Source organism: Piliocolobus tephrosceles, chromosome 16 (assembly GCF_002776525.5).
Source record: "Piliocolobus tephrosceles isolate RC106 chromosome 16, ASM277652v3, whole genome shotgun sequence".
Taxonomy (NCBI): domain Eukaryota; kingdom Metazoa; phylum Chordata; class Mammalia; order Primates; family Cercopithecidae; genus Piliocolobus; species Piliocolobus tephrosceles.
Genome location: NC_045449.1, coordinates 57,564,099 through 57,587,602, shown reverse-complemented (window position 1 = coordinate 57,587,602; position 23,504 = coordinate 57,564,099). Strand labels below are relative to the sequence as shown.

At 52.5% G+C, this 23,504-nt stretch overlaps 2 protein-coding genes and 1 long non-coding RNA gene across 20 annotated transcripts in view; 2 read left to right on the top strand and 1 right to left on the bottom strand.

Moving 5' to 3' along the window:
* Nucleotides 1-16,991, top strand: part of STRADA (STE20 related adaptor alpha) — a 39,455-nt gene extending 22,464 nt beyond the window's left edge. For 13 of the 14 annotated variants that reach the window (XM_023193981.2, XM_023193977.2, XM_023193989.1 and 10 more), the window contains 9 exons: nucleotides 6,712-6,814; nucleotides 7,294-7,415; nucleotides 10,259-10,367; nucleotides 10,479-10,602; nucleotides 12,432-12,603; nucleotides 13,115-13,219; nucleotides 15,263-15,504; nucleotides 15,798-15,840; nucleotides 16,101-16,990. In XM_023193981.2, coding sequence (XP_023049749.1) covers nucleotides 6,712-6,814; nucleotides 7,294-7,415; nucleotides 10,259-10,367; nucleotides 10,479-10,602; nucleotides 12,432-12,603; nucleotides 13,115-13,219; nucleotides 15,263-15,504; nucleotides 15,798-15,840; nucleotides 16,101-16,253 — 1,173 coding nt within the window. In that variant the 3' untranslated portion in view covers nucleotides 16,254-16,990. Of the gene's footprint in view, nucleotides 1-6,711; nucleotides 6,815-7,293; nucleotides 7,416-10,258; nucleotides 10,368-10,478; nucleotides 10,603-12,431; nucleotides 12,604-13,114; nucleotides 13,220-15,262; nucleotides 15,505-15,797; nucleotides 15,841-16,100 lie in introns of all 14 variants that reach the window. The other variant, XM_023193983.2, reaches the window with a different exon arrangement.
* LOC116418486 lies at nucleotides 4,709-10,860 on the bottom strand. The gene is made up of 3 exons (XR_004228534.1): nucleotides 10,446-10,860; nucleotides 6,689-7,091; nucleotides 4,709-5,856 (listed from the first exon to the last, which is right to left on the bottom strand). It is a non-coding gene; the product is annotated as an uncharacterized LOC116418486 (long non-coding RNA).
* A 2,399-nt stretch (nucleotides 16,992-19,390) lies between the features above and the next one.
* Nucleotides 19,391-22,003, top strand: LIMD2 (LIM domain containing 2). 5 transcript variants are annotated; one of them, XM_023193996.3, is made up of 5 exons: nucleotides 19,391-19,513; nucleotides 20,456-20,547; nucleotides 20,735-20,776; nucleotides 20,865-21,004; nucleotides 21,094-22,003. In XM_023193996.3, the coding sequence occupies exons 2-5, from the start codon at nucleotides 20,506-20,508 to the stop codon at nucleotides 21,251-21,253; spliced, it is 384 nt and encodes a 127-aa protein (XP_023049764.1). In that variant the 5' UTR covers nucleotides 19,391-19,513; nucleotides 20,456-20,505; the 3' UTR covers nucleotides 21,254-22,003. The 5 variants fall into 5 exon arrangements, with proteins under 5 accessions (XP_023049764.1, XP_023049758.1, XP_023049763.1 ...); XM_023193990.2 differs by lacking the exon at nucleotides 19,391-19,513 and adding an exon at nucleotides 19,614-19,770; XM_023193995.2 differs by lacking the exon at nucleotides 19,391-19,513 and adding an exon at nucleotides 19,634-19,770 and having other exon boundaries at nucleotides 20,409-20,547.
* Nucleotides 22,004-23,504: the final 1,501 nt, after the last annotated feature.

Genomic DNA, 23,504 nt, shown 5'->3' with positions numbered 1-23,504 from the left:
TGGCCAGGCTGGTCTCAAACTCCTGACCTCAGATGATCTGCCCACCTTGGCCTCCCAAAGTGCTGGGATTACAGGCGTGAGCCACCGTGCCTGGCCAAGAACTTTCTTTCTTTCTTTCTTTTTTAATTATTTTTTTGAAACAGAGTCTCGCTCTGTCGCCCAGGCTGGAGTGCAGTGGCACGATCTCAGCTCACTGCAAGCTCCGCCTCCTAGGTTCATGCCATTCTCCTGCCTCAGCCTCCCGAGTAGCTGGGACTACAGGCACCTGCTGCCATACCCGACTAATTTTTTGTATTTTTAGTAGAGACGAGGTTTCACCGTGTTGGCCAGGATGGGCTCAATCTCCTGATCTGCCTGCCTTGGCCTCCCAGAGTGCTGGGATTACAGATGTGAGCCCATGCCGGGCCCCCAGAACTTTATTTTCTAAAGGCCAGGTGTGGTGGCTCACACCTGTAAACCCAGCACTTTGGGAGGCTGAGTCAGGAGGATGATTTGAGGTCAGGAATTTGAGGCCAGCCTGGGCAACACAGACCCCATCTCTAAAAACAAAAAAACTAGCCAGGCATGGTGGCGCACACTGGTAGTCCTACCTACCCAGGAGGATGAGGCAGGAAAATCCCTTAAGCCCAGGAGTTCAAGGCTGCAGTGAGCTAGGATAGTGCCGTTGCACTCCAGCCTGGGAGACAGAGTGAGACTCTGTCCCTAATTGAAAACAAAACAAAAAAAAAAATTAGCCTGGCACGGTGGCATATACCTGGGAGGCTGAGGTGGGAGGATCCGCTTGAGCCCTGGAGTTCGAGGCTGTAGTGAGCTATGATCATGCCACTCTACTCCAGCCTGGGTGACAGAGTGAGACCCTGTCTCAAAAAAAAAAAAAAAAAAAGAATTTTATTTTCTAAAACTAATACTTTTGGGTTAGTTTTAGTAGTTTTCTGTACTACTAGAGAGTAGAAATAAATATTTGTCAAGTTACTAGTTAAGCACATTGATAGTTTAATGAATCATTCCCTACCTAGGCTTAGCAAGAATATGTCTTAGTGTATAGCCTAGTAGACAATATGTGTTACAAGCTTATATGCAGGCCTGACAAGGAAAAGGGACATAGGTAATAAAGTATCTATCTGCTGGGCGCCTGTAATCCCAGCACTTTGGGAGGCTGAGGTGGTCGGATCACCTGAGGTCAGGAGTTTGAGACCAGCCTGGCCAACACAGTGAAACCCCATCTTTACTAAAAATACAAAAAAATTAGCCAGGCATGGTATCATGCACCTGTAATCCCAGCTACTCAGGAGACTGTGGCAGGAGAATCGCTTGAACCCAGGAGGTGGAGGTTGCAGTGAGCCAAGATGGCACCATTGCACTCCAGCCTGGGTGATGGAGCAAGACTCTATCTCAAAAAAAAAAAAAAAAAGAAGTAGTATCTATCTGTGGTTTTTCCAAAGAGAGTTATTTAAAGTACATAAAATGAATATTTGAATCTCAGGACTCAGCTGTCGTTCATAGTCTCTTTTTCAAGTGAGAGAAATTTTAAGGAGTTTGCTTGGAGAGCAGAGGTAGTTGCCTCTCATTGAGGCCATATTGTTACCTACTGAAAAATGCAGTACTTTCTCACACACAGGAATCAGATTCTGATCTATAGAGTGCCCTGAGCAACACAGGAATCTAATGACTCTGTTGTATGAGGCTGGCATTTCCAGCATAGATCATCATGCTGAACCTGTTTCCAAAGGAACTGGCTGCATTGACCTACTCTCTTCTTTAGCCAATGGGAATGAAAAGATCATGGGCAGAAAGCCTCAGTTCAAACTTTGCTTAAATCATTTTCATTTTTTAAGTATTTGCCAGCAGTGTTCCAGGCATTGGGGGAATACATCAGTGAATATGACAGACGAGGTCCCTGCCCTTCTGGTGCTTGCATTTTAATGGAAGAGACTTTAATGGAAGATTTTAGAGAAATAAGCTGGAATGATAAACTCTGTGAAGAAAGGAAAGCAAGGCTGTCTGATAAGGTGACCAGGAGCCTGGTTTACTTTGGCTAGGCAGTCTCTCTGAAAAGAGGACATTTAAGTTGACACCTCAGTAATGTTGAGGAGGTAGCCACGAGAAAAATAGCAGGGTCAGGGGAAGGAGGGGGCTAGGAGGGTTCCAAAGGGACAGAGCAGGTTTCCTGAGACTGGAGCACGCTTGTTTATGTGGGGATATTGTTCAAGTCAGGTGAGCGTGGTGTGGAATGAGATCACAGGGCCAAGTCATTTGGATACTCATAGGCTGGGGTGGGGAGTTTGGGTCTGAAAGCAACCCACTGAGCTTTCTATTAATTGGTAACATTGATTTTATTGAGGAATAGATTAATACTTCAGAAAACAGAATCTGCAGAGCAAGAATATGTGCAGGAGTTAGGGGTATATAAGGTTGAGAAAATGAGACACTTCAAGACCAGATGAGCATTGTGAATTCTAAACCAATGGAGAGTTGTCATTTCAGAACTCTTGCTTGAGGCTTTTTGCTCAAATTGCTGCTCCATTTTTGCCTCCTGGTTGTGTATCTCTCTCACCTTTGTGAGGTACCTGGCATGTGGTAACCAGTATCTTAAGATCTTAAGATGATTCTGAAGATGAGATCGTTTCAAGAAGCTAGAGTCAGCAGGGTACAGTGGCTCAAGCCTATAATCCCAGCACTCTGGGAGGCTGAGGCAAGAGGATCACTTGAGCCCAGGATTTTGAGACCAACCTGGGCAACATAGGGAGACCTCATCTCTACAAAAATATACAAAAATTAGCTAGCCGTGGTGGCACATGCCTGTAGTCTTAGCTACTTGAGAGGATTGTTTGAGCCTGGGAGATTGAGGTTGCAGTGAGCCATGATCTTGCCACTGCACTCCAGCCTGGGTGACATAGTGAGAGCCTATCTCAAATAATAATACTAATTTTTAAATTAGTGATCCTAGGCCAGGCATGATGGCTCATGCCCATAATCCCAGCACTTCGAGAGGCCAAGGTGGGAGGATCACTTGAGGTCAGGAGTTCAAGACGAGTCTGGCCAACACGGTGAAACCCTGTCTCTACTAAAAATATAAAAATTAGCTGGGCACAGTGGCTAACGCCCATAATCCCAGCACTTTGGGAGGCAGAGGCGGGCAGATCACTTGAGGTCAGGAGTTCGAGACCAATCTGGCCAACATGGTGAAACCCTGTCTCTACTAAAAATACAGAAATTAGGGGTGGTGGCAGGCGCCTGTAATCCCAGCTACTCGGGAGGCTGAGGCAGGAGCATCCCTTGAACCCAGGAGCCAGAGGTTGCAGTGAGCCTAGATCACACTACTGCACTCCAGCCTGGGCAGCAGAGCGAGACTCTGTCTAAAAAAAAAGAAAAACCTAGCCAGGCATGGTGGCTCGCGCCTGTAGTCCCAGCTACTTAGAAGGCAGAGGCAGGAGAATCGCTTGAACCCAAAAGGCAGAGGCTATAGTGAGCTGAGATCATGCCATTGCACTCCAGCCTGGGTGACAGAGCGAGACTCTGTCTCAAAAATAAATAAATAAAATAAAGTTTAATGGTCCTAGAATTTATTTTGAGAGCATTGGAAAACACAGATAAGTATAAAAACCAGTATCAAAGCAACTTTAGCTACTGATCAAGCTCTGCTTAGGATTCTCTGTTTCCTCTATTTTCTCTTTTCTATTTTATGTGTTGAACAGGAGAGTCACCAAAAAGTAGAGAGCAATAGAAGGAGTAGGAGAAGAGGATTCACACGTATTGAATGTCTTTTATACACCAGGTAGCACTAAGCTCTTAACATGTTTTATCTCATCTAATAGATACAACACTGTGAGATGGAAATTACTCAGCTGCTGATATAATGGCGATTCCAAGAGATCAGAGTGACTTGCCCAGGGTCACAGAACCAGTAATAGACCTGAGTTCAAATTCTGCCTCTGTATGGCCCATAAGCCTATGCTCTTTGCATTATAGTATATGTTTTATTTAAAATAGCCTTTCCCAATTATCTTTCCCAAAATTCAACAGATGTTAGGCACAGAAGGTTCCCTAGACAGATCTCTTTGGGAAATGCTAGGTTAAACAAAGTTAATAAGTTTTCTTACTACAGAATTTCTCAGTGCCTTTAATATGGACGTACACTTTGTGATCCTCCATGAGAGAGTATGCTGCATCTCCTAACTTCATTGGACATGGAAAGGTTTTCTATCCAGCTGGCAGAATCAGAGTTCCGTGGGGCCCACTTTGGGGAAATCCTGCACTGAAACAATAGGAAATGGGCAAGAGACAGGAAGAGGCATTTTCATCTTGGAGAAAGCTCACATGACTGATAAATGTATGAAGAGATCCTCATCTTCCTTAGTAACCAGGGAAATGTAAATCAAATCCACGAGACTGGCGAAAATTAAGAAATCTGAAAATACCAATGTTGGAGAAAAGATAAATTAATAAGAACACATGTGGCTGGGCATGGTGGCTCATGCCTGTAATCTTAGCACTTTGTGAGCCAAGCTGGGTGGATCACTTGAGGTCAGGAGTTCAAGACCAGCTGGGCAACATGGCAAAACCCCATCTCTACAAAAAAATACAAAACTTAGCCAGGCGTGGTGGTCCCAGCTACTTGGGAGGCTGAGTCAGGAGAATCGCTTGGACCCAGGAGGCGGAGGTTGCACTGAGCCGAGATCATGCCACTGCACTCCAGCCTGGTGACAGAGTGAGACTTCGTCTTAAAAACAAAAACAAAAACAAAAAACACATACGTCGCTGGTGGGAGTGTAAATTGGTATAACCATTTTGGAAAATAATTTGGCGTTGTCTCATAAACTTGATTGTTCATATACTCTGTCATCTAGCAATTCCATCCACTCTTAAGTACAAGCTTTAGTCAGGAGACATATTCAAACATGTTTATAGTAGCACAGTCTATAATAGCAGAACAGAAAAACAACCCAAATGACCCATCAATGTTGGAATGGGTAAACTGAGATATATTCATGTGATTAATATATTATACAGCAGTGAAAATGGGTGAACTACAGTGAAATACAACAATTTGGCCAAATCTTAGAAATATAAAAATTGATTAAATTAGAAATGGAATTTGGTGACAGGGCTTAATTTTGCTTGACTAGGTTCCTCTTATTGTCAGGGTAAGTGGTGAGGGAGACAGAGCCCGCCTGGGGGTTTCTTTCCCCATCAGCAGCATCAGCTGTTTTGAAACCACATACAGCCAGTAATCGCAGCTACTTGGAAGGCTGAGGCAGGAGGATCAATTGAGCCTGGGAGTTCAAGGCCACAGTGAGCCAGGCTCTCACCACTGCACTTTAGCCTGAGCGACAGAGAGAGACCCCATTGCTTAAAAACAACAGCAACAAATCAACAAATAAACCAGATACACGTGAAATGTCAGCCAACAGGGTGGTAGATTAATTTCACTGGCTTGGGCCTGGGTCCTGTGCTGTGTACTCACGTTTTGATTTTTGGCAAGTCACTTAATCTCCTTGGCCCTCGTTTTTGTTAGTGAAAAGTGGAGATAAGATCTGTCCCGGCTATGTCCCGGATCTGTCACTGAGCTATGGAGGAGATCATGTGCAAAAGTATACCCTGGTCATCTAACAGATATAGAGCACTGTCATCTTTATGGTTTCTTCTGCCAGCCGCTTCCCAAAGAGTTGTTCAAGCACCGCCTTGTCAGAACACTCTCAGCTCGTGCTCTTCTGGGTAGTGCTGGGCCAGGAGCCTCTCATACTTTCACAAAGGACTTTTTCTGCCTGGAGGTCAGGTTTATGAGTGCAGCACATGAAACATGAGCTGGCCCAGGTTTCTCCATTTCAGTTGGATGTGCATCTAAAGAAAGAGAATCTAAAAAAAAAGAAAAGCAGTCACAGTCCCTAAATCATACACATAAATTTAGGTCTGGAAGAAGGAAACAGTCCATTAACCTGAAAGAAGAGCTGTTGGTCTGCTGTGTGTTTTGCACGAACTCAGACATGGCTGGACACCTTCCTCTAGGACCTCAGAGGCCAGAGTTGTGACACATCCTAAATGGCTAGACTCCAGCTTCACTCACAGCACACGTGGGCAGGAACAAGGGAGCAGGCCACGTCGACTGCCTGGATGATGCCTGAGACCTGACAGCTCTGTGCCTTGCCTGCAGCTCAGGGCATCAGTGGTTCTCCCACTTCACTGGAAATGTCAGGCAATGACTGGCCCGGGCTCTTGGTTTGCTAAAGAGGGGCTACTCCTGGCCACATTTTGCTAGAGGAAGATTCAGTGTTTGACCTTTTGGGATCTTGTGGTCAGGACCTTAAAAATAGGATCCTAATGCATCAGGAAATTCAAGAGAACCCCTACCTCTCCACCTGCTTCTCTTTTCCAAACATGCTTTTATTCTCTAGACATCCCTTCTCCAAGTGAGAATTTCATAGGTTTTAGCAAATGCATTGATTGTTGGAAAGGACAAGCAGATTAACGGTTGATGGGAACAGGTCCTTGTCTCCCCATTTGTAGACAGCCCTAACACTTGCTCTGGTATTAGTGCTGATTACTACACTGAATGTGATGTTTTGTTTCTCTTCAAATAGTATTGGCACCGAGTCGGGATTTGTGTGTGTGTTTGGATGCCAGTCTCCTCGTGGGTCTGAATTACCACCTTCACCGCACTCCCATCCCACCCCCAGTTTTCTCTACTAACCTTTTTTTTTTTTTCTTTTTTAGACCAATGATGCAAGCTCAGAGTCAATAGCATCCTTCTCTAAACAGGAGGTCATGAGTAGCTTTCTGCCAGAGGGAGGGTGTTACGAGCTGCTCACTGTGATAGGTATGCGCGGGCACTGTCCTTACTCTCCTGCTCTCCTGCTCCAGGGGCTGCTGCAGCTTTCTCAGCAGCCCCAGATGTGTGTACAGCAGAGGCTGTCCGCTAGTTAGGAGGATTCATGGGCACAGACTTGCTTCTGTGAGTCTCCTCTGTTTTTTCCTGCCAAGTATGGGAAGAGATCAGACTTCCAGGAGAGAAGCTCTGTTGCCATCTTTCCTTTGTGGCTGCATGTTTCTGGTGTCCTGGCCATAGTGAGTCAGAAAGGTTGGCTGAGAAGGAACTGATGGGAGAAAAATCAAGAAATGTGAGCCATGAATGTAACAGTTAAATTCTGCTGGGAAAAGGAAAAAAAAAAAAGTAACAGTAGTGAAAAATTTAACATTAAGTTTCTTTTGAAATCAAGTCCCTTTTCTTAAAGGAAAAAAGTTTAAAAACCCTTTGTTGTTCTTGTCCTTGTGTATGGCATTCCTCTTTTCTTTTAGGCAAAGGATTTGAGGACCTGATGACTGTGAATCTAGCAAGGTACAAACCAACGGGAGAGTATGTGACTATACGGAGGATTAACCTAGAAGCTTGTTCCAATGAGATGGTAACATTCTTGCAGGTAATAAACCATGAGTGTGTCACCTGGAGGGAGGGTGGGCTCTTGGCTCTGATAGTAATTGCAAGGAATTACAAAGAAATGAAGGGAGAGTAAACATTTGGAAGTTATGGAAGCTTTCAGTGGAGAATCCTGGCCATTTGGCACTAAGGATTGGGCTGAAATGCTGCTCAGGCTAATTTACATTTTGCTTTTCTTCTCCAAACACTCCCTTCTGGCTCCTTTATTAATTTATTTATTATTTGGAGAGAAGCTAAGTAACTTGCTCATGGCAGAGGCAGGATTCAAATCCAGGCCATCTTGTTCCAGTTGCAAGGCGCCTGCCCTGCCACCAGTGGCCATCTTCTGGCTCTCAGCATCTTATTTGCCTGATGTGTTCCTTTCATTTTCTTTTTCTTTTTCTTTTTTTTTTTTTTTTTTTGAGACAGATGCTCACTCTGTCACTCAGGCTGGAGTGCAGTGGCACAATCTTGGCTCCTGGGTTCAAGTGATTCTCCTTCCTTAGCCTCCCAAGTAGCTGGTACTATAGGCGCACACCACTGCGCCTGGCTAACTTTTTTTTTTTTTTTTTTGAGACAGAGTCTCGCTCTGTCACCCAGGCTGGAGTACAGTGGCAAGATCTCTGCTCACTGCAAGCTCCGCCTCCCAGGTTCACACCATCCTCCTGCCTCAGCCTCCCAAGTAGCTAGGACTAGAGGCGCACGCTGCCATGCCCGGCTAATTTTTTTGTATTTTTAGTAGAGATGGAGTTTCACCATATTAGCCAGGATGGTCTCGATCTCCTGACCTTATGATCTCCTGACCTTATGATCCACCTGCCTTGGCCTCCCAACCAGCTAACTTTTTGTATTTTTAGTAAAGACGGGGTTTCTTCATGTTGGCCAGGCTGGTCTCAAACTCCTGAGTTCAGGTGATCCGCCTGCCTTGGTCTCCCAAAGTGCTGTGATTATAAACGTGAGCCACCGCGTCTGGCCTCTTTTGTTTTTTTTGTTTTTTTTTTTTTTTTTTGAGACAGGGTCTCATTTTATTGCCCTGGCTGGAGTACAGTGGCAGCAGCACAGCTCACTGCAGTCTTAACCTGCTAGGCTCAAGTGATTCTCCTGCCTCAGCCCCCCTAAATAGCTGGGACTATAGGCACACCACACCTGGCTAATTTTTGTATTTTTTGTAGAGACAGGGTTTCACCATCTTGCCCAGGCTGGTCTCAAACTCCTGAGCTTGAGCAATCAAGTTGCTCCGGCCTCCTAAAGTGCTAGGATTACAGGTGTGAGTCACCATGTCCAGTCCTGACATCCCTTTCTATTCGAGAAGCAAGTAGCCACTATCTTGTTAAACTGAGAGAGGGGCCAGGCATGGTAGCTCATGCCTGTAATCCCAACACTTTGGGAGGGCAAGGCAGGCAGATCACTTCAGCCCAGGAGTTTGAGATTGCACTACCAAACTCTAGCCTGGGTGATAGACTGAGTCCCTGGCTCAAAAAACAAAATAAAACAAAATGGAGAGAGACTGTGAGTCTAGTAAGTACCTAGGAATTAGACTCTCCTTTCCTGATGCCAGCTTAGATTCAGAGCCTGGGGCAGTTTTTCTTCAGTAGAATTAGTTGCGCCCCTCCCCTCCTTCATTTACAACTTTTTCTGAATTGGTGGTTACCTGATGGTGCTCTAGGACCTGTTCATCTGTTCATAGTAGTTTGGTGGGTCTCAGCTGGCCTTTTCCTCCATCAACTATGTTTTCTTTCTTTCTTTTTTTATTTGAGACGAGGTCTGGCTCTGTTGCCTAGGCTGCAGTGCAGTGGTGCAATCACAGCTCGCCACAGCCTCGACTTCTCCAGGCACAGGTGATTCTACCACTGAAGCTTCCCGAGTAGCGGGGACTAGAGGCGTGCACCACCATGCTCAACTAATTTTTTGTATGTTTAGTATAGATGGGGTTTTGCCATGTTGCCCAGGTTGGTCTCCAACTCTTGGGCTCGAGTGATCCACCGCCTCGCCTCCCAAAGTGCTGGGATTACAGGCGTGAGCCACCATGCCCGGCCATGTTTTCTTTTACAATAGAAACATAGTTTTGGGCTGGGCATGGTGGCTCATGCCTGTAATCCCAGCACTTTGGGAGGCCAAAGCAGGCCTAGGCAACATGGCGAAACCCTGTCTCTACAAAAAATTAGCTAGGTATGGTGACATCCACCTGTGGTCGCAGCCACCAGCGAGGCTGAGGTGGGAGGATGACTTGAGCCTGGGAAGTTGAGGCTGCAGTGAGACAAGATCACACCACTGCACTCCAGCCTGGGTGACAGAGCAAGACCCTGTCTCAAAGAAAGAAAAAAGAGAAACATTTTTGGCCAGGTGCAGTGGCTTGGTGGCTCACACCTGTAATCCTAGCACTTTGGGAGGCTGAGGCAGAAGGATTGCTTGAGCCCAGGAGTTTGAGACCAGCCTGGGCAACAACACAGTGAGACCTTGTCTCTCCAAATAACAGCAAAAAAATATTTTTTGTTTTCTTATCTTAAAGAGGAATTCTGTACGTTGACCCTTGAAATTGAGATAAGCTTGTAACTTCAGAAGTCTTCAGTCAACAGTTTGCCTTCATCATCTCTGAGACGGTGTGCTGGCACCCTTTGTTGTTGACAGTTTCCCTGTTTGGTAGAGGCAAAGCAGTGCTTGGGTCCCTGCAGGGGCAGCAGGGCCTTGTTTTTCCTATGTTGGCAGGCACCTGCTTAGGCTGCTCCTAGGACTCTGAGAACACCCAGAAAGTGCCAGGTCCCCCTATTGTCCATGCTGCCACCTTTGTGTTGAGAGGCATCCTTCAGTGCCATTTGGTTCTGACTTCAGCTTCATCATTGCTTCCAGGGCGAGCTGCATGTCTCCAAACTCTTCAACCATCCTAATATTGTGCCATATCGAGCCACTTTTATTGCAGACAATGAGCTGTGGGTTGTCACATCATTCATGGCATATGGTGAGTGGGAAAGGGTTCTTGGTAGAAAGGGGTTATTGGGACTCTGTTGTCAAATTGCCTGTTTTCCTCCTCCATTACCTTTCACTGCCTCCGTGCAATTCTTCTCTCCAGGTTCTGCAAAGGATCTCATCTGTACACACTTCATGGATGGCATGAATGAGCTGGCGATCGCTTACATTCTGCAGGGGGTCCTGAAGGCCCTCGACTACATCCACCACATGGGATATGTACACAGGTGCATTCTTAGGCGGCCTTTCCCATGATTAGAGCAGGTAGCTGTGCCCCGAGCCTTCAGGTAAACAGGTGAAGTTTGACTGAAGTTAATGAAGCCAGAGTTTAAAATCAAGGATCTGGATTCTTGCTGAGGATCTCTTTGCTCTGAAAAGAAAAAGGGCCCGGCATGGTGGGTCACACCTGTAATCCCAGCACTTGGGAGGCCAAGGAGGGTGGATCACAAGGTCAGGAGTTCAAGACCAGCCTGGTCAACATAGTGAAACCCTATCTCTACTAAAAATACAAAAATTAGCTGGGTGTGGTGGCACACGCTTGTAGTCCCAGCTACTAGGGAGGCTGAGGCAGGAGAATCACTTGAACCCAGGAGGCGGAGGTTGCAGTGATTGGAGATCACACCATTGCACTCCAGCCTAAGTGGCAGAGTGAGATTTTTATCTTAAAAAACAAAAAAAAAAAGAGAAAGAGGATCTGGATTCTGACCTTGCCACTGACTTGGGGGATGGTCTAACAGGCTTCAGCCTGTTAGTGCTGAAGCCACTGACTTTCTCTTTGCTGAGCAGCGTGGTCCTGAGTGTTGTGTTAGAGGAACATCTGATGTGGACCTTTGTACTTCACCCTCTGCCTCCTTCTTTCTGTGCCCCAGAGTCAGTCTTATGTTGAGTGACCAGGGCGAAGACAGATAGCTTAGTAGGTGGTGTCAGGAGATCAGCTCATAGTAGGGAAAATGGTAAAACTGGACCCCTACCTAACTCCTCACACAGAGGAGGACTCCAGCTGGATTAAAGGCTTCTATGTAAAACGTAAAACCACAGACTTAAATAGAAGGAAATGTGAGAAAATGTTTTTGTGACCTGAGGCATATAATAATTTCTCAACATTTTAGAAGCACAAAACATAAGACAAAAGATTGATGAATTTGATTAGATCAAGAAGATTTCTATCCAATACAAGATACAATGAAAAAGGTTAAGAAACAAGTGACAGAGCAGATGATACTAGCTTTGTCAACACAGGAGATTAGTAACAGGGAAATCTTGCAAATCAACAAGAAATGGACAGCAAAGCAAGAAAAATGAGCCAAAGATCAGAAGTCTACAAAAGAGGAAACCCCAAGACAAGCCCATCATGGGAAGAGCCACTCAAATCTTCAATCAGAGAAAAGCAAATGAAAAACAAGATGTCACCTTATGCACATGAGCCTGGCAGCGGGTGGGAGGATGGGCGAGTCCCAGTGCGGCAAGGACAGGGAGCCTCCTGTCCAGGTGGTGGAAGATGGCTAGTGCTGCCAGTCAGGGTTGTGGAACCAGAACCATCAATGCCACTTCTGGATGTACACCCTAAAGAAACCCTCATGCAGACCCATCAGGGGACATGTTTGGATGTCGCCATTCACATGTGTGTTGGGTAGGGGTAGTGTGAGTGTTTGTTCCCAGAAGGGAGGCGGAGCTTGCAGTGAGCCGAGATCGCGCCACTGCACTCCAGCCTGGGTGACAGAGAGACGCCATCTCAAAAAAAAAAAAAAAATTTAGCTGGGCGTGGTGGTGCATACCTGTAATCCCAGCTACTTGGAGAGCTGAGGCATAGGAATTGCTTGAACCCAGGAGGCAGAGGTTGCAGTGTGCCTAGATTGAGCCACTGCACTCTAGCCTGGCAACAGAGTGAGACTCTGTCTCAATAAAAACAAAAACATGGTTATGTATATGTAAAATACACATATACATATATAACACACGCACACAGGAGAGAGCTGGCCAGGTGGAGTGTGTGAAGACCAAAAGTTTGTAGCAGGAGGGGCTCCTGCTCTCCATGACACCCTCCCTGCTTCCCCAGGAGTGTCAAAGCCAGCCACATCCTGATCTCTGTGGATGGGAAGGTCTACCTGTCTGGTTTGCGCAGCAACCTCAGCATGATAAGCCATGGGCAGCGGCAGCGAGTGGTCCACGATTTTCCAAAGTACAGCGTCAAGGTTCTGCCGTGGCTCAGCCCCGAGGTCCTCCAGCAGGTCTGTGCGTGGGCCCAGAGGAGCTCCCCTACCCAACTCATGATTCCCAAGGGAGTGTTCAGGCATTGCCTGGGGTCGGGGGCTCTCAACCTCCCAGTGGGGTAAAGGGGTTCCTGGAGGGAGGGAGCCCTCAGCGTGGACAGCGCCTGTCCATTGCAGATGGATGTGGTTCTTCCCAGGGGGTCCTAACCTCTACTGGATGCTATTTCAGCTCCCTTTAGGGACCCTTGGCACCCTATTAGAAGAGTGAGCATTTTGGAAATGTTTGCTGCTTTCTGGATCCCTGTGCTAAGCAGGAACCTAGAGCTGGCACTTCCAGCTCCTTACAGAGCATCGCCAAACAGTTGCAGGTGGTAAAATAGCAGTTAGTCTTCAGTAGCACAGGCAAGGCGAGTCATTAGCAGCGGGTCCTGATTTGGAGACAACCATCCTTTTCCTCTCCTTAGTTCTACCCTTTTTCTAAGAACAAAGACCAAATGGGGTCATCTGTGGCCTTTTGTTCCTGGCTTAGAATCTCCAGGGTTATGATGCCAAGTCTGACATCTACAGTGTGGGAATCACAGCCTGTGAACTGGCCAACGGCCACGTCCCCTTTAAGGATATGCCTGCCACCCAGGTAAGCCTGCTGCCCATTGGTTTCCTTCTTACCTGCCTGCCTTCCACAGATGTTCATTGAGTATCTCTCACACTCAGGACACAGACCAGGGATACTAAGATGAAAGACCCTGTCTTTTCCTTCAAGAAGTCCCACCCAGTGAGGGATGGTGGCCTCACTCTTTGTTTACTTCCTGTGGCAAATGCGGTGGTCAGGGAGGCCAGCTTGGGGAGGCGATCCCAGGAACAGGGGTGCAAATGGAGGCCCACATGCTACATGTCTATTTAAAACATATACATTAAGCTAACTAGTTTTTATAAATGTATAAAATATGTTCTATCCTCCTACTTGGATAAATATACCTGGAAGGTCAGTTTCTAATTTAGAATTCCCACAGTTCTCAGAGTACCATGCCAACCGCATTCCAGCCCACACCTTTGGAACCCCCGTTCTGTAAGTTCAGCTTCTGTTCATGCCCCTCCAGATGCCTGTCCTCCGGCCACCCTCGGATCCAAGGGTGCACAGTCAGTGGCGCAGTCTACCCTTGCTAAAACAGACCCAGGGAAGAGGCTTATCCAAGCCTCATTAAATCCAAAAAATGGATTTGGGGTCATTTGGGCAAGGATTACCTGCGTCCCAGGTACTTGGAGTATGGTCTAGAACTGGGAGGGGCAGGGTACAGGCTCTGAGTAAGCCACTCCGGAACCCACAGGCTGCTTGCCCGGTGGTAGGGGCAGCTGGATGGTGGCCAGAGTGCAGCTCCCCAGAGCAGGGGCCCAGGGAGGTCCTGGGAGGAGGCAGCCTTGAGTTGGAAGGCAGACAGCAGTCACCTATGTAGAGGAGGAACTAGGACACTCTTCTCAGCAGACAGCAGAATGTGCAGAGACCCAGAGTCTAGAAAACACACGATCTGGAGAACAGCAAGGAGGTATATAAATGGTGTAAATGGCCAAGGTGCAGTGCTTCTTGGGGGCTGCCAGGTGACAGGCTGCAGAAGGAAGCAAGGGTACATTGTGAAGGGCTTTGATGCCACTTTAGAGCACTGGTTCCTGTCCTAAAGCCTGTGGAGCAGTGCTGAGGATTGTAAGCACAGGAGTGACAGCATAAGATAGCTCATTTACAAAGATCACCCCGGCAGATGGATTCGATCCAGTAGATCACTTAGCAGGGTGTGGAAGTCTGTGTGAGGAATCTAGGAGATCTCAGTAAAATAATTCAGTGACAGAATGATGCTCAGGAAAGAATTAAAAGGCGACTGAGAGTAAACAAGAAGTCCAGGCCTAGAAGCAGCACCGTCCACTAGAATTTGCTGCAGTGAAGGAGGGCTTCTGTGGCTGCACTGTCTAGCGTGGCAGCCATGAGACCGTGTGGCTGTCGAGCATTTAGAAGGTGACCAGTGAGACCGAGGGACTGAATTTTAAACCTCATTTAAATCGAAATAGCCACAAGTGGCTAGTGGCTCTCACATTAGTGCAGCTCTAGAGCAATTTCCAGGTTTCTGGCTTGGACAGCTTATGTGGTCATGAGACTTCCACGAGGACAACAGTCCCCCAGATGGGACTGGTTTTGTGTGTTGAGTTAGGGTACTTTGGAACAGCCACCCAGCCTGGCCTCCCCTTGGGCATCTTGCTCCCGTGTGGCCTGCTGCAGCGACAGCCCAGGCTGTGGCACTGCAGAGACTGCCTCTCACTGGATCCACCTGGGCATGGCAGACAGCTGCGCTTCAAAGCAGGTTCATCTGGCTGCTCCTCCCCTCTGGGGTGAGGACTCTAAAAGGAATTTGATGCCTTGTAAAGGGAGAGAGGAAACTGAGCCCTGCTTTCCAGCCATGGCGAAAAGCGGGTACTTTTGTACAACCCCTCTCCTTTCACGTTGGCCTGGCTAAGGCGGAGCTCCCATGCCAGTGACCAGTGTTTCTTTGGGAAAATTGGACTTACTCCACTTCCATCTTTTTCTACTCTCAAATGATCACATTTGTATATTGGGAAAAGTGTATTTGTGAAGAGACTCTCAGGCCTTCCAGGGACCCCCCTCCAGCCCAGGTCCTGGTTCTGTCCTCCCCAGATGCTGCTAGAGAAACTAAACGGCACAGTGCCCTGCCTGTTGGATACCAGCACCATCCCTGCCGAGGAGCTGACCATGAGCCCTTCGCGCTCAGTGGCCAACTCTGGCCTGAGTGACAGCCTGACCACCAGCACCCCACGGCCCTCCAACGGCGACTCGCCTTCCCACCCCTACCACCGAACCTTCTCCCCCTACTTCCACCACTTTGTGGAGCAGTGCCTTCAGCGCAACCCGGATGCCAGGTATTTCTGCTGGCCTGGGTCTGGGCTTCGGGACAGCAGAGGGTGCTCAGGAGGGTAAGGCCAGGTTGTGAAGGGATGCACCTCTCAAAGATTCTGCAGGGGAATCTGGAGCTACATACAGGAGGGATCAGCTCCTGGGTGTGTCAGAGGCCAGCTTGGGGAGCTCTGGCTACTGCTTCCCATGAGCTGAGGGAGAGGGAGAGGGGACCTGAGGCTGAGGTATAAGTGGCAGGATTTCAGGAAGCTGGGGACATGGCAGTGACACTGAGGTCTCTCCTCCCCTTTCCCTCCAGGCCCAGTGCCAGCACCCTCCTGAACCACTCTTTCTTCAAGCAGGTACCGTAGCCCCTTCGTTCTGGTTCTGGTTCTAGTCGTTCTGGTTCTGACGACTCACAATCCCTTTAGCTGTCTTTCCCCTCCCTTTGAATGAGAGAAATTACCCCGCTTCCGAAGCCCCTGAGAGGCACTGCTCCTTCCTCTCGTAGAGTTGGCTCCGACAGCCCGTCTGCCACCAGGCCATGCATGGGTCCTTGCCCCATGGTGTCCTGGGACCCAGAGCAACAGGATCTGTCACTCACCTCTCTCTTCTCCCCCAGATCAAGCGACGTGCCTCAGAGGCTTTGCCTGAATTGCTTCGTCCTGTCACCCCCATCACCAATTTTGAGAGCAGCCAGTCTCAGGACCATAGTGGAATCTTTGGCCTGGTAACAAACCTGGAAGAGCTGGAGGTGGATGATTGGGAGTTCTGAGCCTCTGCAAACTGTGCGCATTCTCCAGCCAGGGACGCAGAGGCCCTTCCTGAGGGCTGGCCACATTCCCACCCTCCTGGGCAGATTGGGTAGAAAGGACATTCTTCCAGGAAAGTTGGCTGCTGACTGATTGGGAAAGAAATCCTGGAGAGACACTTCACTGCTCCGAGGCTTTTGGGACACAAGGAAATCTCAACAACCAGGGATCAGGAGGGTCCAAAGCCGACATTCCCAGTCCTGTGAGCTCAGGTGACCTCCTCCACAGAAGGAAGAGATGCTGCTCTGGCCCTGGGAGCCGAATTCCAAGCCCAGGGTTTGACTCCTTAACCCCGAGGACCACCACCTCTTCCCAGTGCTTGCGACCAGCCTCATTCTATTTAACTTTGCTCTCAGATCCTATAGGTCAGTGAAAGGGCAAGTAGTAAGCTGCCTGCCTCCCTTCCCCCAGACCTCTCTCTCATAATTCTAGAGAAGGGAATTCTTTTTAAGCACAGACTAAGGCTGGGACAGTCCATCCTTATCCCTCTTCTGGCTTGGGCCCTGACACCTAACTTTCCCACGGTTTATGTGTGTGCCTCATTCCTTTCCCACCAAGAATCTATCTTAGCGCCTCCTGCCAGCTGCCCTGGTGCTTTCTCCAAGGGCCATCAGTGTCTTGCCTAGCTTGAGGGCTTAAGTCCTTATGCTGTGTTAGTTTCATTGTCAGAACAAATTAAAATTTCCAGAGACCCTGCTGGAGAATGGCATTGTGTCTGCATCAGCTCAGGGGCTACAGGCTGCTTCCTGGTGTGCGTGCTTGCAGGGATGGCCGTGCTGCCCCAGGTGACAGTCCCACCATCCGAGAGCAGACCCATGGGTGCTCACGGAAGCTCAGCAGTGACCTCTTTCACTAGATAGACCAGTTTATTTGAAAACCCATAACAGATCTGTCTCTTAACTAAAATTTTAAGACTATGAATTTTAGCCTGTGGCCATCAAACCACTTTGGAGCTAAAAACGTCCAAAGATTGAGATTGAGGCAAAGGATGCTGGCGGCCTTTGGCAGGAAAGGAGGTAGAAGGGTTTGTCTTGCAACCTGACCTGGGTGTCTCCTTACCCTGGGTGCTAGCACCTAAAGAGCAGGAAACCTAAGAACCAGCCCCGTCCGTCCCTGCCATCCTGGCTGGCACCAGTATGAGCAAGGGGGTGCAAATATGAGTCTCCCTGCAGTGCTTCCAGGGCACATGGCTTACCCTTCTCCCAGTCCCTCAGGGGGAAGGCCCTCCCCCAGCTCAGGCACCTCAAATGCCCTCTAACCTAAAGCTGCTCTGAACCATCAGATGCCCTTGCTTTCCATTTCCTCCCCAATTTTAACAGCAGTTTAAAGAAGAAAAGTAAGCTTCTTTGGGCAGTGAGAGGCTAAGGTGAAGGGAATGACATCCACCTTGGGCTAGGATGGGGCCTAGGGTGAGTGAGTGAGGAGTGGGGGGCCTCATTTCTGCCCTCCTCCCCCTGCTTTAAACCCCAAGTTCCCTTCGCCCTGCCCCGCCGCCCCCCCAACCGACAGAGTCGCTCTGTCACCCAGGCTGGAGTGTACTGGCTTCATCTTGACACACTGCAGCCTCTACCTCCCAGGTTCAAACAGTTCTCCTGCCTCAGCCTCCCAAGTAGCTAGGATTACAGGCACACACACCACGCCTGGATAATTTTCGTATTTTTAGTAGAGACGGGATTTCACCATGTTGGCCAGGCTGGTCTCGAACTTCTGACCTTGTGATCCGGCTGCCTCTGCCTCCCAAAGTGCTGGGACTAAAGGCGAGAGCCACCGCTGAGCCAAGTTCCCTTTTTTGTTTGTTTTTGTTTTTAACGCTGGTTATCAGTTTCCTTTGCTTCCGGATGCCTTCTGCACCTTGCTGTCAGGGCATCCTCAATGCCCATCTGCAGCTCAGCCCACAGGCCCGTCCTGGGCAGGGTGCCGGGGCCTCACTGTGCCCAGTGGCAGCGAGCCTTGCTCATGGTGCCCCCGGGTCTTCCTGTTTCTTGCATCAAGCAGCCCCTTTGGAGAACCGGATGACAGGTGTGGAAGCTTTCCCGAGAGGCAGCCACTTTAGAGGGTCTGACACTCCCCACTAAAGAGTCGGCCCATAGTGCAGGCAAAACGCAGATCTTCTTCTAGAGAGAACAGAAGGCTGGAGAGGAGACACGGAGCCGGTGCGTGGAGCCCGCCAGCCTGGGAAACAGCTGGGCGCTGGGGAAGCTGCAGCCTCCCTGCTCCCCTGCCAGGCGACGGGCGGGAGCTGTTCTGTTCCCTGTCAAGCGCGTGGGCCGCCAGTGCTATTCCTGCCAGTGTGGGAAGGCTCTGGGCGCAGGGCTGTGCTTCCCGGTGCAGCTTCTAGCCTGATTTCAGGCCAAGCCACGCGGTCCCTGGTGCCCGGGAAGGCGCCGGCCTCGCCTTCTGTCTCTCGCCTGCTGTGCCTCTGGCCTGCTGTGCGGCTGCAGGGAGGGAGCAGCTCTGCGGCCCGATCTCTGTCACCTCAGCTCTCTGGGCCGCGGCTTCCCCGTGAGAAATGAAGCGCGCTTGTTGGAGGGGCGGCCCCCAGGGGTCGCGGTTGCTGCCCACAGAATTCCACCCCAGAAACACGTGAGGACTTGCAGCCTCGAGGGACCGGTGCTCCGGGAACCCCGCATAGCGGCCTCCCCAGCCCGTCGCAGGGTTGCAGAGGCGCCAAGGGCTGGTGGGGCCGCCGGGCCCTCGTGCAGGCTCCGCGGCGAGCCAGCGCCCCAGGCGCCCCGCAGCCTCGCGGCCGGGCCTGGGGACCGCGTGCCCGGGCGCTGCCTCAAGCCTCGTGGGCCGCAATGGGGCAGGGGCGGCCCCTGGCGGCAGGAGGACTCAGCGGCCCGAGGGACCCTGGGCCAGGCTCCGGGGTCGCCCCGGCTGGGTCCCTGAGGCCCCACAGCTCTGGGCGGGAATGGGGTGCCGGCGCCTGCGCGCGAGGCCACCCGGGGGAAACCGAAGCAGTGAATGGCCCAGGCCCAGCCCGGTTATCCCGGAGACAGGCCGGGAGCGCCCGGTGTCCTGCGACCAAGGCCATCGCAGCCTGAACTCCTCCCCTCCCCGTGGGATGCGGAGCGCGACCCTTCCTTCCTGTGCCCGCCACCGTCGCTTCCCCACGCCGGGTCGCCGTCGAGACGGCGCGGCCGGTGCCCGAGGCGTGCGAGCGCGGGGCCCGCGGGGCGCTGAGGAGCCGGGAGCGCGGAGCCGGAGCGGGGGACAGACAAAGGCGGGGACGGCGGCGAGGGGAAGACAAAGCGCGGAGGGGGGTCGGCGGCGGCGCCCGGGCCCCGGAGGCGGCTCCGGGCGCGGCGGAGCCAATGGGCGGGCGCGGGGCGGGGGCCGGCGGGGGCGGCGCAGCGATAAGGCGGTGGCGGCGGCGGCCGCTCGGGGACCACTGGCAGCGGCGGTAGCTCACGCCCGCGCCCTCATTGCACCCGTGCGCCCCCGGAGACAGATCCCGCCCCGCGGCCCAGGCCGGGCCTGGTGAGAGCCGCGGGGGGAGGGGCCGCGTCCGGCTCCGGAACCAGGGGAGGCGCCGAGGGGTGTGGGGTGAGGGCCGCCCGTGGGGTCCCGGCGAGTCCGCGAGCCTCTCTGGCCCGGGGCGCACAGGCTCGAGTCCTCGCTTCAGGTCCGGCCCCCGGCTGGGCGGAGCCGAGACCCGCTGGCTGGGCTCGCGGCGTCGGGGTCTGGGGTCCTGTCCGCGCGGGGTCAGGTCCGTGGCCGGGGGGCGGGGCGGGCGGGGACCTCGGGCGCTGTCCAGGGGCTGCCCAGCCGAGGCCTGGGCGCCCGAGCGCGGCGCGGGGCTGTGAGGGCCGGGGTCAGGTCGGGGCAGCGGCTTCTCATCGCGGCCCCGCCTGCCCCGACCTCCCCTCACCCCAAGCGGGGTCCCCGCCCGCGGGGCGCACACGGCGGCTGCGCGGGAGCCCCCGGCCCCTCTGCTCCCGCTAACTTTGTTCTTCCGAGGGACGGTGCCACTCGGGACCCCGGCCTCTGGGGAGCAGGGGTGGGGGAGGTGGGGGAGGGGCGGAAGTGGCAAGACCAAGAGCAACAGGAAATGACTTAGGGAAAGTCCCGACCGCAATCCCCCCAGCCCCTGCCTGTCAACACCCCCCACCCTGCAGGCTGGGACCGGACTGGCGGGGCCCTCACGACTGACTTCCCCTTGCAGAACCCAGCGGGTGCCGCGTCTCCACCCGAGGCTTCCACCTCCAACAAGCCATGTTCCAGGCTGCAGGAGCCGCCCAGGCCACCCCCTCTCATGTAAGTGCCCGGCAGGGTGGGAGGACCCCCCAGACAGGAGCCTGGCCTGGGGAAAAGGGGAGAGGCTCCAGAGTTTGCCGGCCCCCTTTGCCCCCTGCGGCGCGTCCCTAGGCCTTGGGCTGATGGCTGCAGCCCTGGTCCAGGGCCTCCCGGAGCTGCTCCTGCCCTGACCTCCCCTCTCCCTCAGGAGGCCAAAGGTGGCGGCAGCAGCACGGTGCAGCGCTCCAAGGTAGGGGCCTGGGGCCGGTGTGCGGGAGGAGGGGTGTGAGGGAGTGGGATGGGCACTGGGGCAGCACCTGGCTGAGCCTCCCGCACAGTCCTTCAGCCTGCGGGCCCAGGTGAAGGAGACCTGCGCCTCCTGCCAGAAGACCGTGTACCCCATGGAGCGGCTGGTGGCCGACAAGCTCATTTTCCACAACTCTTGCTTCTGCTGCAAGCACTGTCACACCAAGCTCAGGTGCGCCCCTGCCCTGCCCTGCCCGCCCCCGCCTCGCCTGCCAACCCAGCCCCAACCTGGCCTGACCTGACGCCGTTTGGCTTCTGCAGCCTGGGCAGCTATGCCGCGCTGCACGGGGAGTTCTACTGCAAACCCCACTTCCAGCAGCTGTTTAAGAGCAAAGGCAACTACGACGAGGGGTTTGGCCGCAAGCAACACAAGGAGCTCTGGGCCCACAAGGAGGTGGACCCCGGCACCAAGACAGCCTGAGGCCTCTGCAACCTTCCACCCCCTCTGCGGAGGGCCTGGAGCCGGCAGGGGGAAGGTGGGAAGGAGGTGGAGCTGGGCTTGCGTGGGGGCCAGGTGGTAAGGGGATGAGGCTTGCTCAGGCGGAGGGGCCCAGGGCAGGGCTCTGCTCCAGGATTCCTTCCTTCTTCCTTCTCCCGCAGCCGGTGAGGGTTTGGGAACCAGGATTGGGGACTGCCCACCACCCTGCTTCCTGCTTCGTTCAGCCACCATCCCCACCTCACCCCAGGACCCCCTGGGAGGCTCCCAAGCCCAGCTTCCCTATCTAGGTGCCTTTTCTCCAGCAAGGAGTCAGCATGCCCCGCTCAGGGTCCCAAGCTCCCTCACTGCCACCCGAGACTGTGGCCCCCACATCTCCCCATCTACCTCTATCCTTAACCTGGTTCTGAGCCACGGAGACAGGGAGGAAGGAGCGCCACAGTGCCACCTGTTGGGCCTCATAAATGCCCCTGCAGCCCATGGGGGAGGGGATGGGGAAGTGGAGCCACCCTGCCTCTGCAGGGCAAGGCAGGGCCTGCCCCAGTGGGGCTTGGGACCATCTCTAAGCACCAGCGTGGAGAAGCAGAAGCAAAAGCACTCACCAGGCTGCAGCTTCAGGCACTGGCAGGGGCTGGTGCGGCCCCACTCCCCTCCCCTACTCCCGTTTCTGCCCATCCTGACTGTTATGACCAACCCCGTTTTAAACATGTTTCAATAGATCCAGATTCTTTACTGTGTGGCCTGCTGAGGGATTTGTCGCAGAAAGGGTGCAGACTCACCATGGGGAGGGCTTGCAGGGATAGGGCCAGCCCCGAGTACCTCGGCCCTGACGGGGGTAGGGGGCTAGAAGTGGGTGTCAGTTCCCCGACACACCATTGAGAAATGGGAGGGCTCCCTTCACAGCCAGGGCTCCATGCTGTCACACCACAGGGGTTTTGGAACTGAAACTCCACCTCGCCCCTCAGTTTTGGGTTGGTTCAGACCTACCGACTTACCATATGCACCCCATTGTGAAGAGGCCTGAGAGCGGGAGGGCCAGGCTGCCAGTGGGTGATGGTGCCTGTCCTCGCTGCACTTCAGTGCCTGGGGTGCGAGCTGCCGTGTTCCCTGGCTGGTTCCAGCTGTCTAGCTCCCTCCCTTCTCCCCAGCCCTTTGACCTGGAAGTTAGCGAAGAATGGCAGGAACCAGTAGACCCAGCAAGTGCTGCCCAAGGTTTTAGTGACCCCCGGATTGTCCCTCGTCATCGTCCCCCCCCCCCCCCCCCCGTTGCTGTCATCATCCCCTTGCCTTTTCAAGCTCTGGGGAGGGGCAGTCACAGCTACTGTCCCAGGAAGTCCAAAAAGAAACTACATCTGCTCCTCCGAAAACCCAGGTACAATGAGGGATGAGTTCACAGCAGGGCAAAGCAGGCAAGCTGGGAGGACCTGAGGGCACCCCCGTGGGACACAGGCAGGAAGTCTGGGTTGTCTCGCTCCAGATTCAACTTCCTGGTGTCTCCATACATGGGACTGACGAGAACAGAGACTCCTAGAGAGTTTGCTGCCACCACACCATACAACTGCCTGAGTTCCTAAGTGGCCTCCCCATGGAACAGGGCAGGGAGCTGGGCCACAGGCTCCGGTGTCACGTGAGCCACTGTGCTGAGGCAGGCACTGCTCCTCGAGGGAGCAGAGCGAATACTCAGCAGAGATGGTGCCCCAGGCCTGGGTCCTTCCAGGTGTAAAGCGAGTGGCTCAGAGCCTCTCAGGGCAGGCCAACTTCCTGCACCAGCGGTTTCGGATGGCAACAACTGTCTTGGTTCTGTTAAGCAACAGTAGCAGATGACCACAAGGGGGTACTAGAGAGGTGGCTCTTGGAGGCACCTGACCCCTGCCCTGCAAAGGTGGGACTGAAGAAAGTCTTCTGGGCCAGGAAGACCCTATCAAATGTCATGAAGGCTCCGGGAACCCAGCCAGTGGTGACATTCAGGTCATGAGGGCCAACAGTGCCACCTTGACAAATCAGCCCTGTTGGGACCACCCCAGTGGAGCTCCTGGTGGGGCAAGTGGAGGAAAGGGGCAGATACCTCTGGGCTGACGGTGGTACCAGCCAGGTCACCCCAGGACCCCTCTACTTGAAATCAAGTTCTCTTCTGCTTGAGAGGCCCAAGCTCGTTGCCAGGCACCGTACCTGGCCCCTGCCAGGCAAAAACCTACCTCCACCTCCCACAACCGAAAGTACTGCCACAGGACCCCTC

Bases quoted from the DNA above. Each gene is read 5' to 3' on its own strand.
- LIMD2 (XM_023193996.3), top strand. From the start codon at position 20,506: ATGTTCCAGGCTGCAGGAGCCGCCCAGGCCACCCCCTCTCAT. The intron at 20,548-20,734 runs GTAAGTGCCCGG...CCTCTCCCTCAG, and splicing joins CCCAGGCCACCCCCTCTCAT to GAGGCCAAAGGTGGCGGCAG. The intron at 21,005-21,093 runs GTGCGCCCCTGC...TGGCTTCTGCAG, and splicing joins CACTGTCACACCAAGCTCAG to CCTGGGCAGCTATGCCGCGC.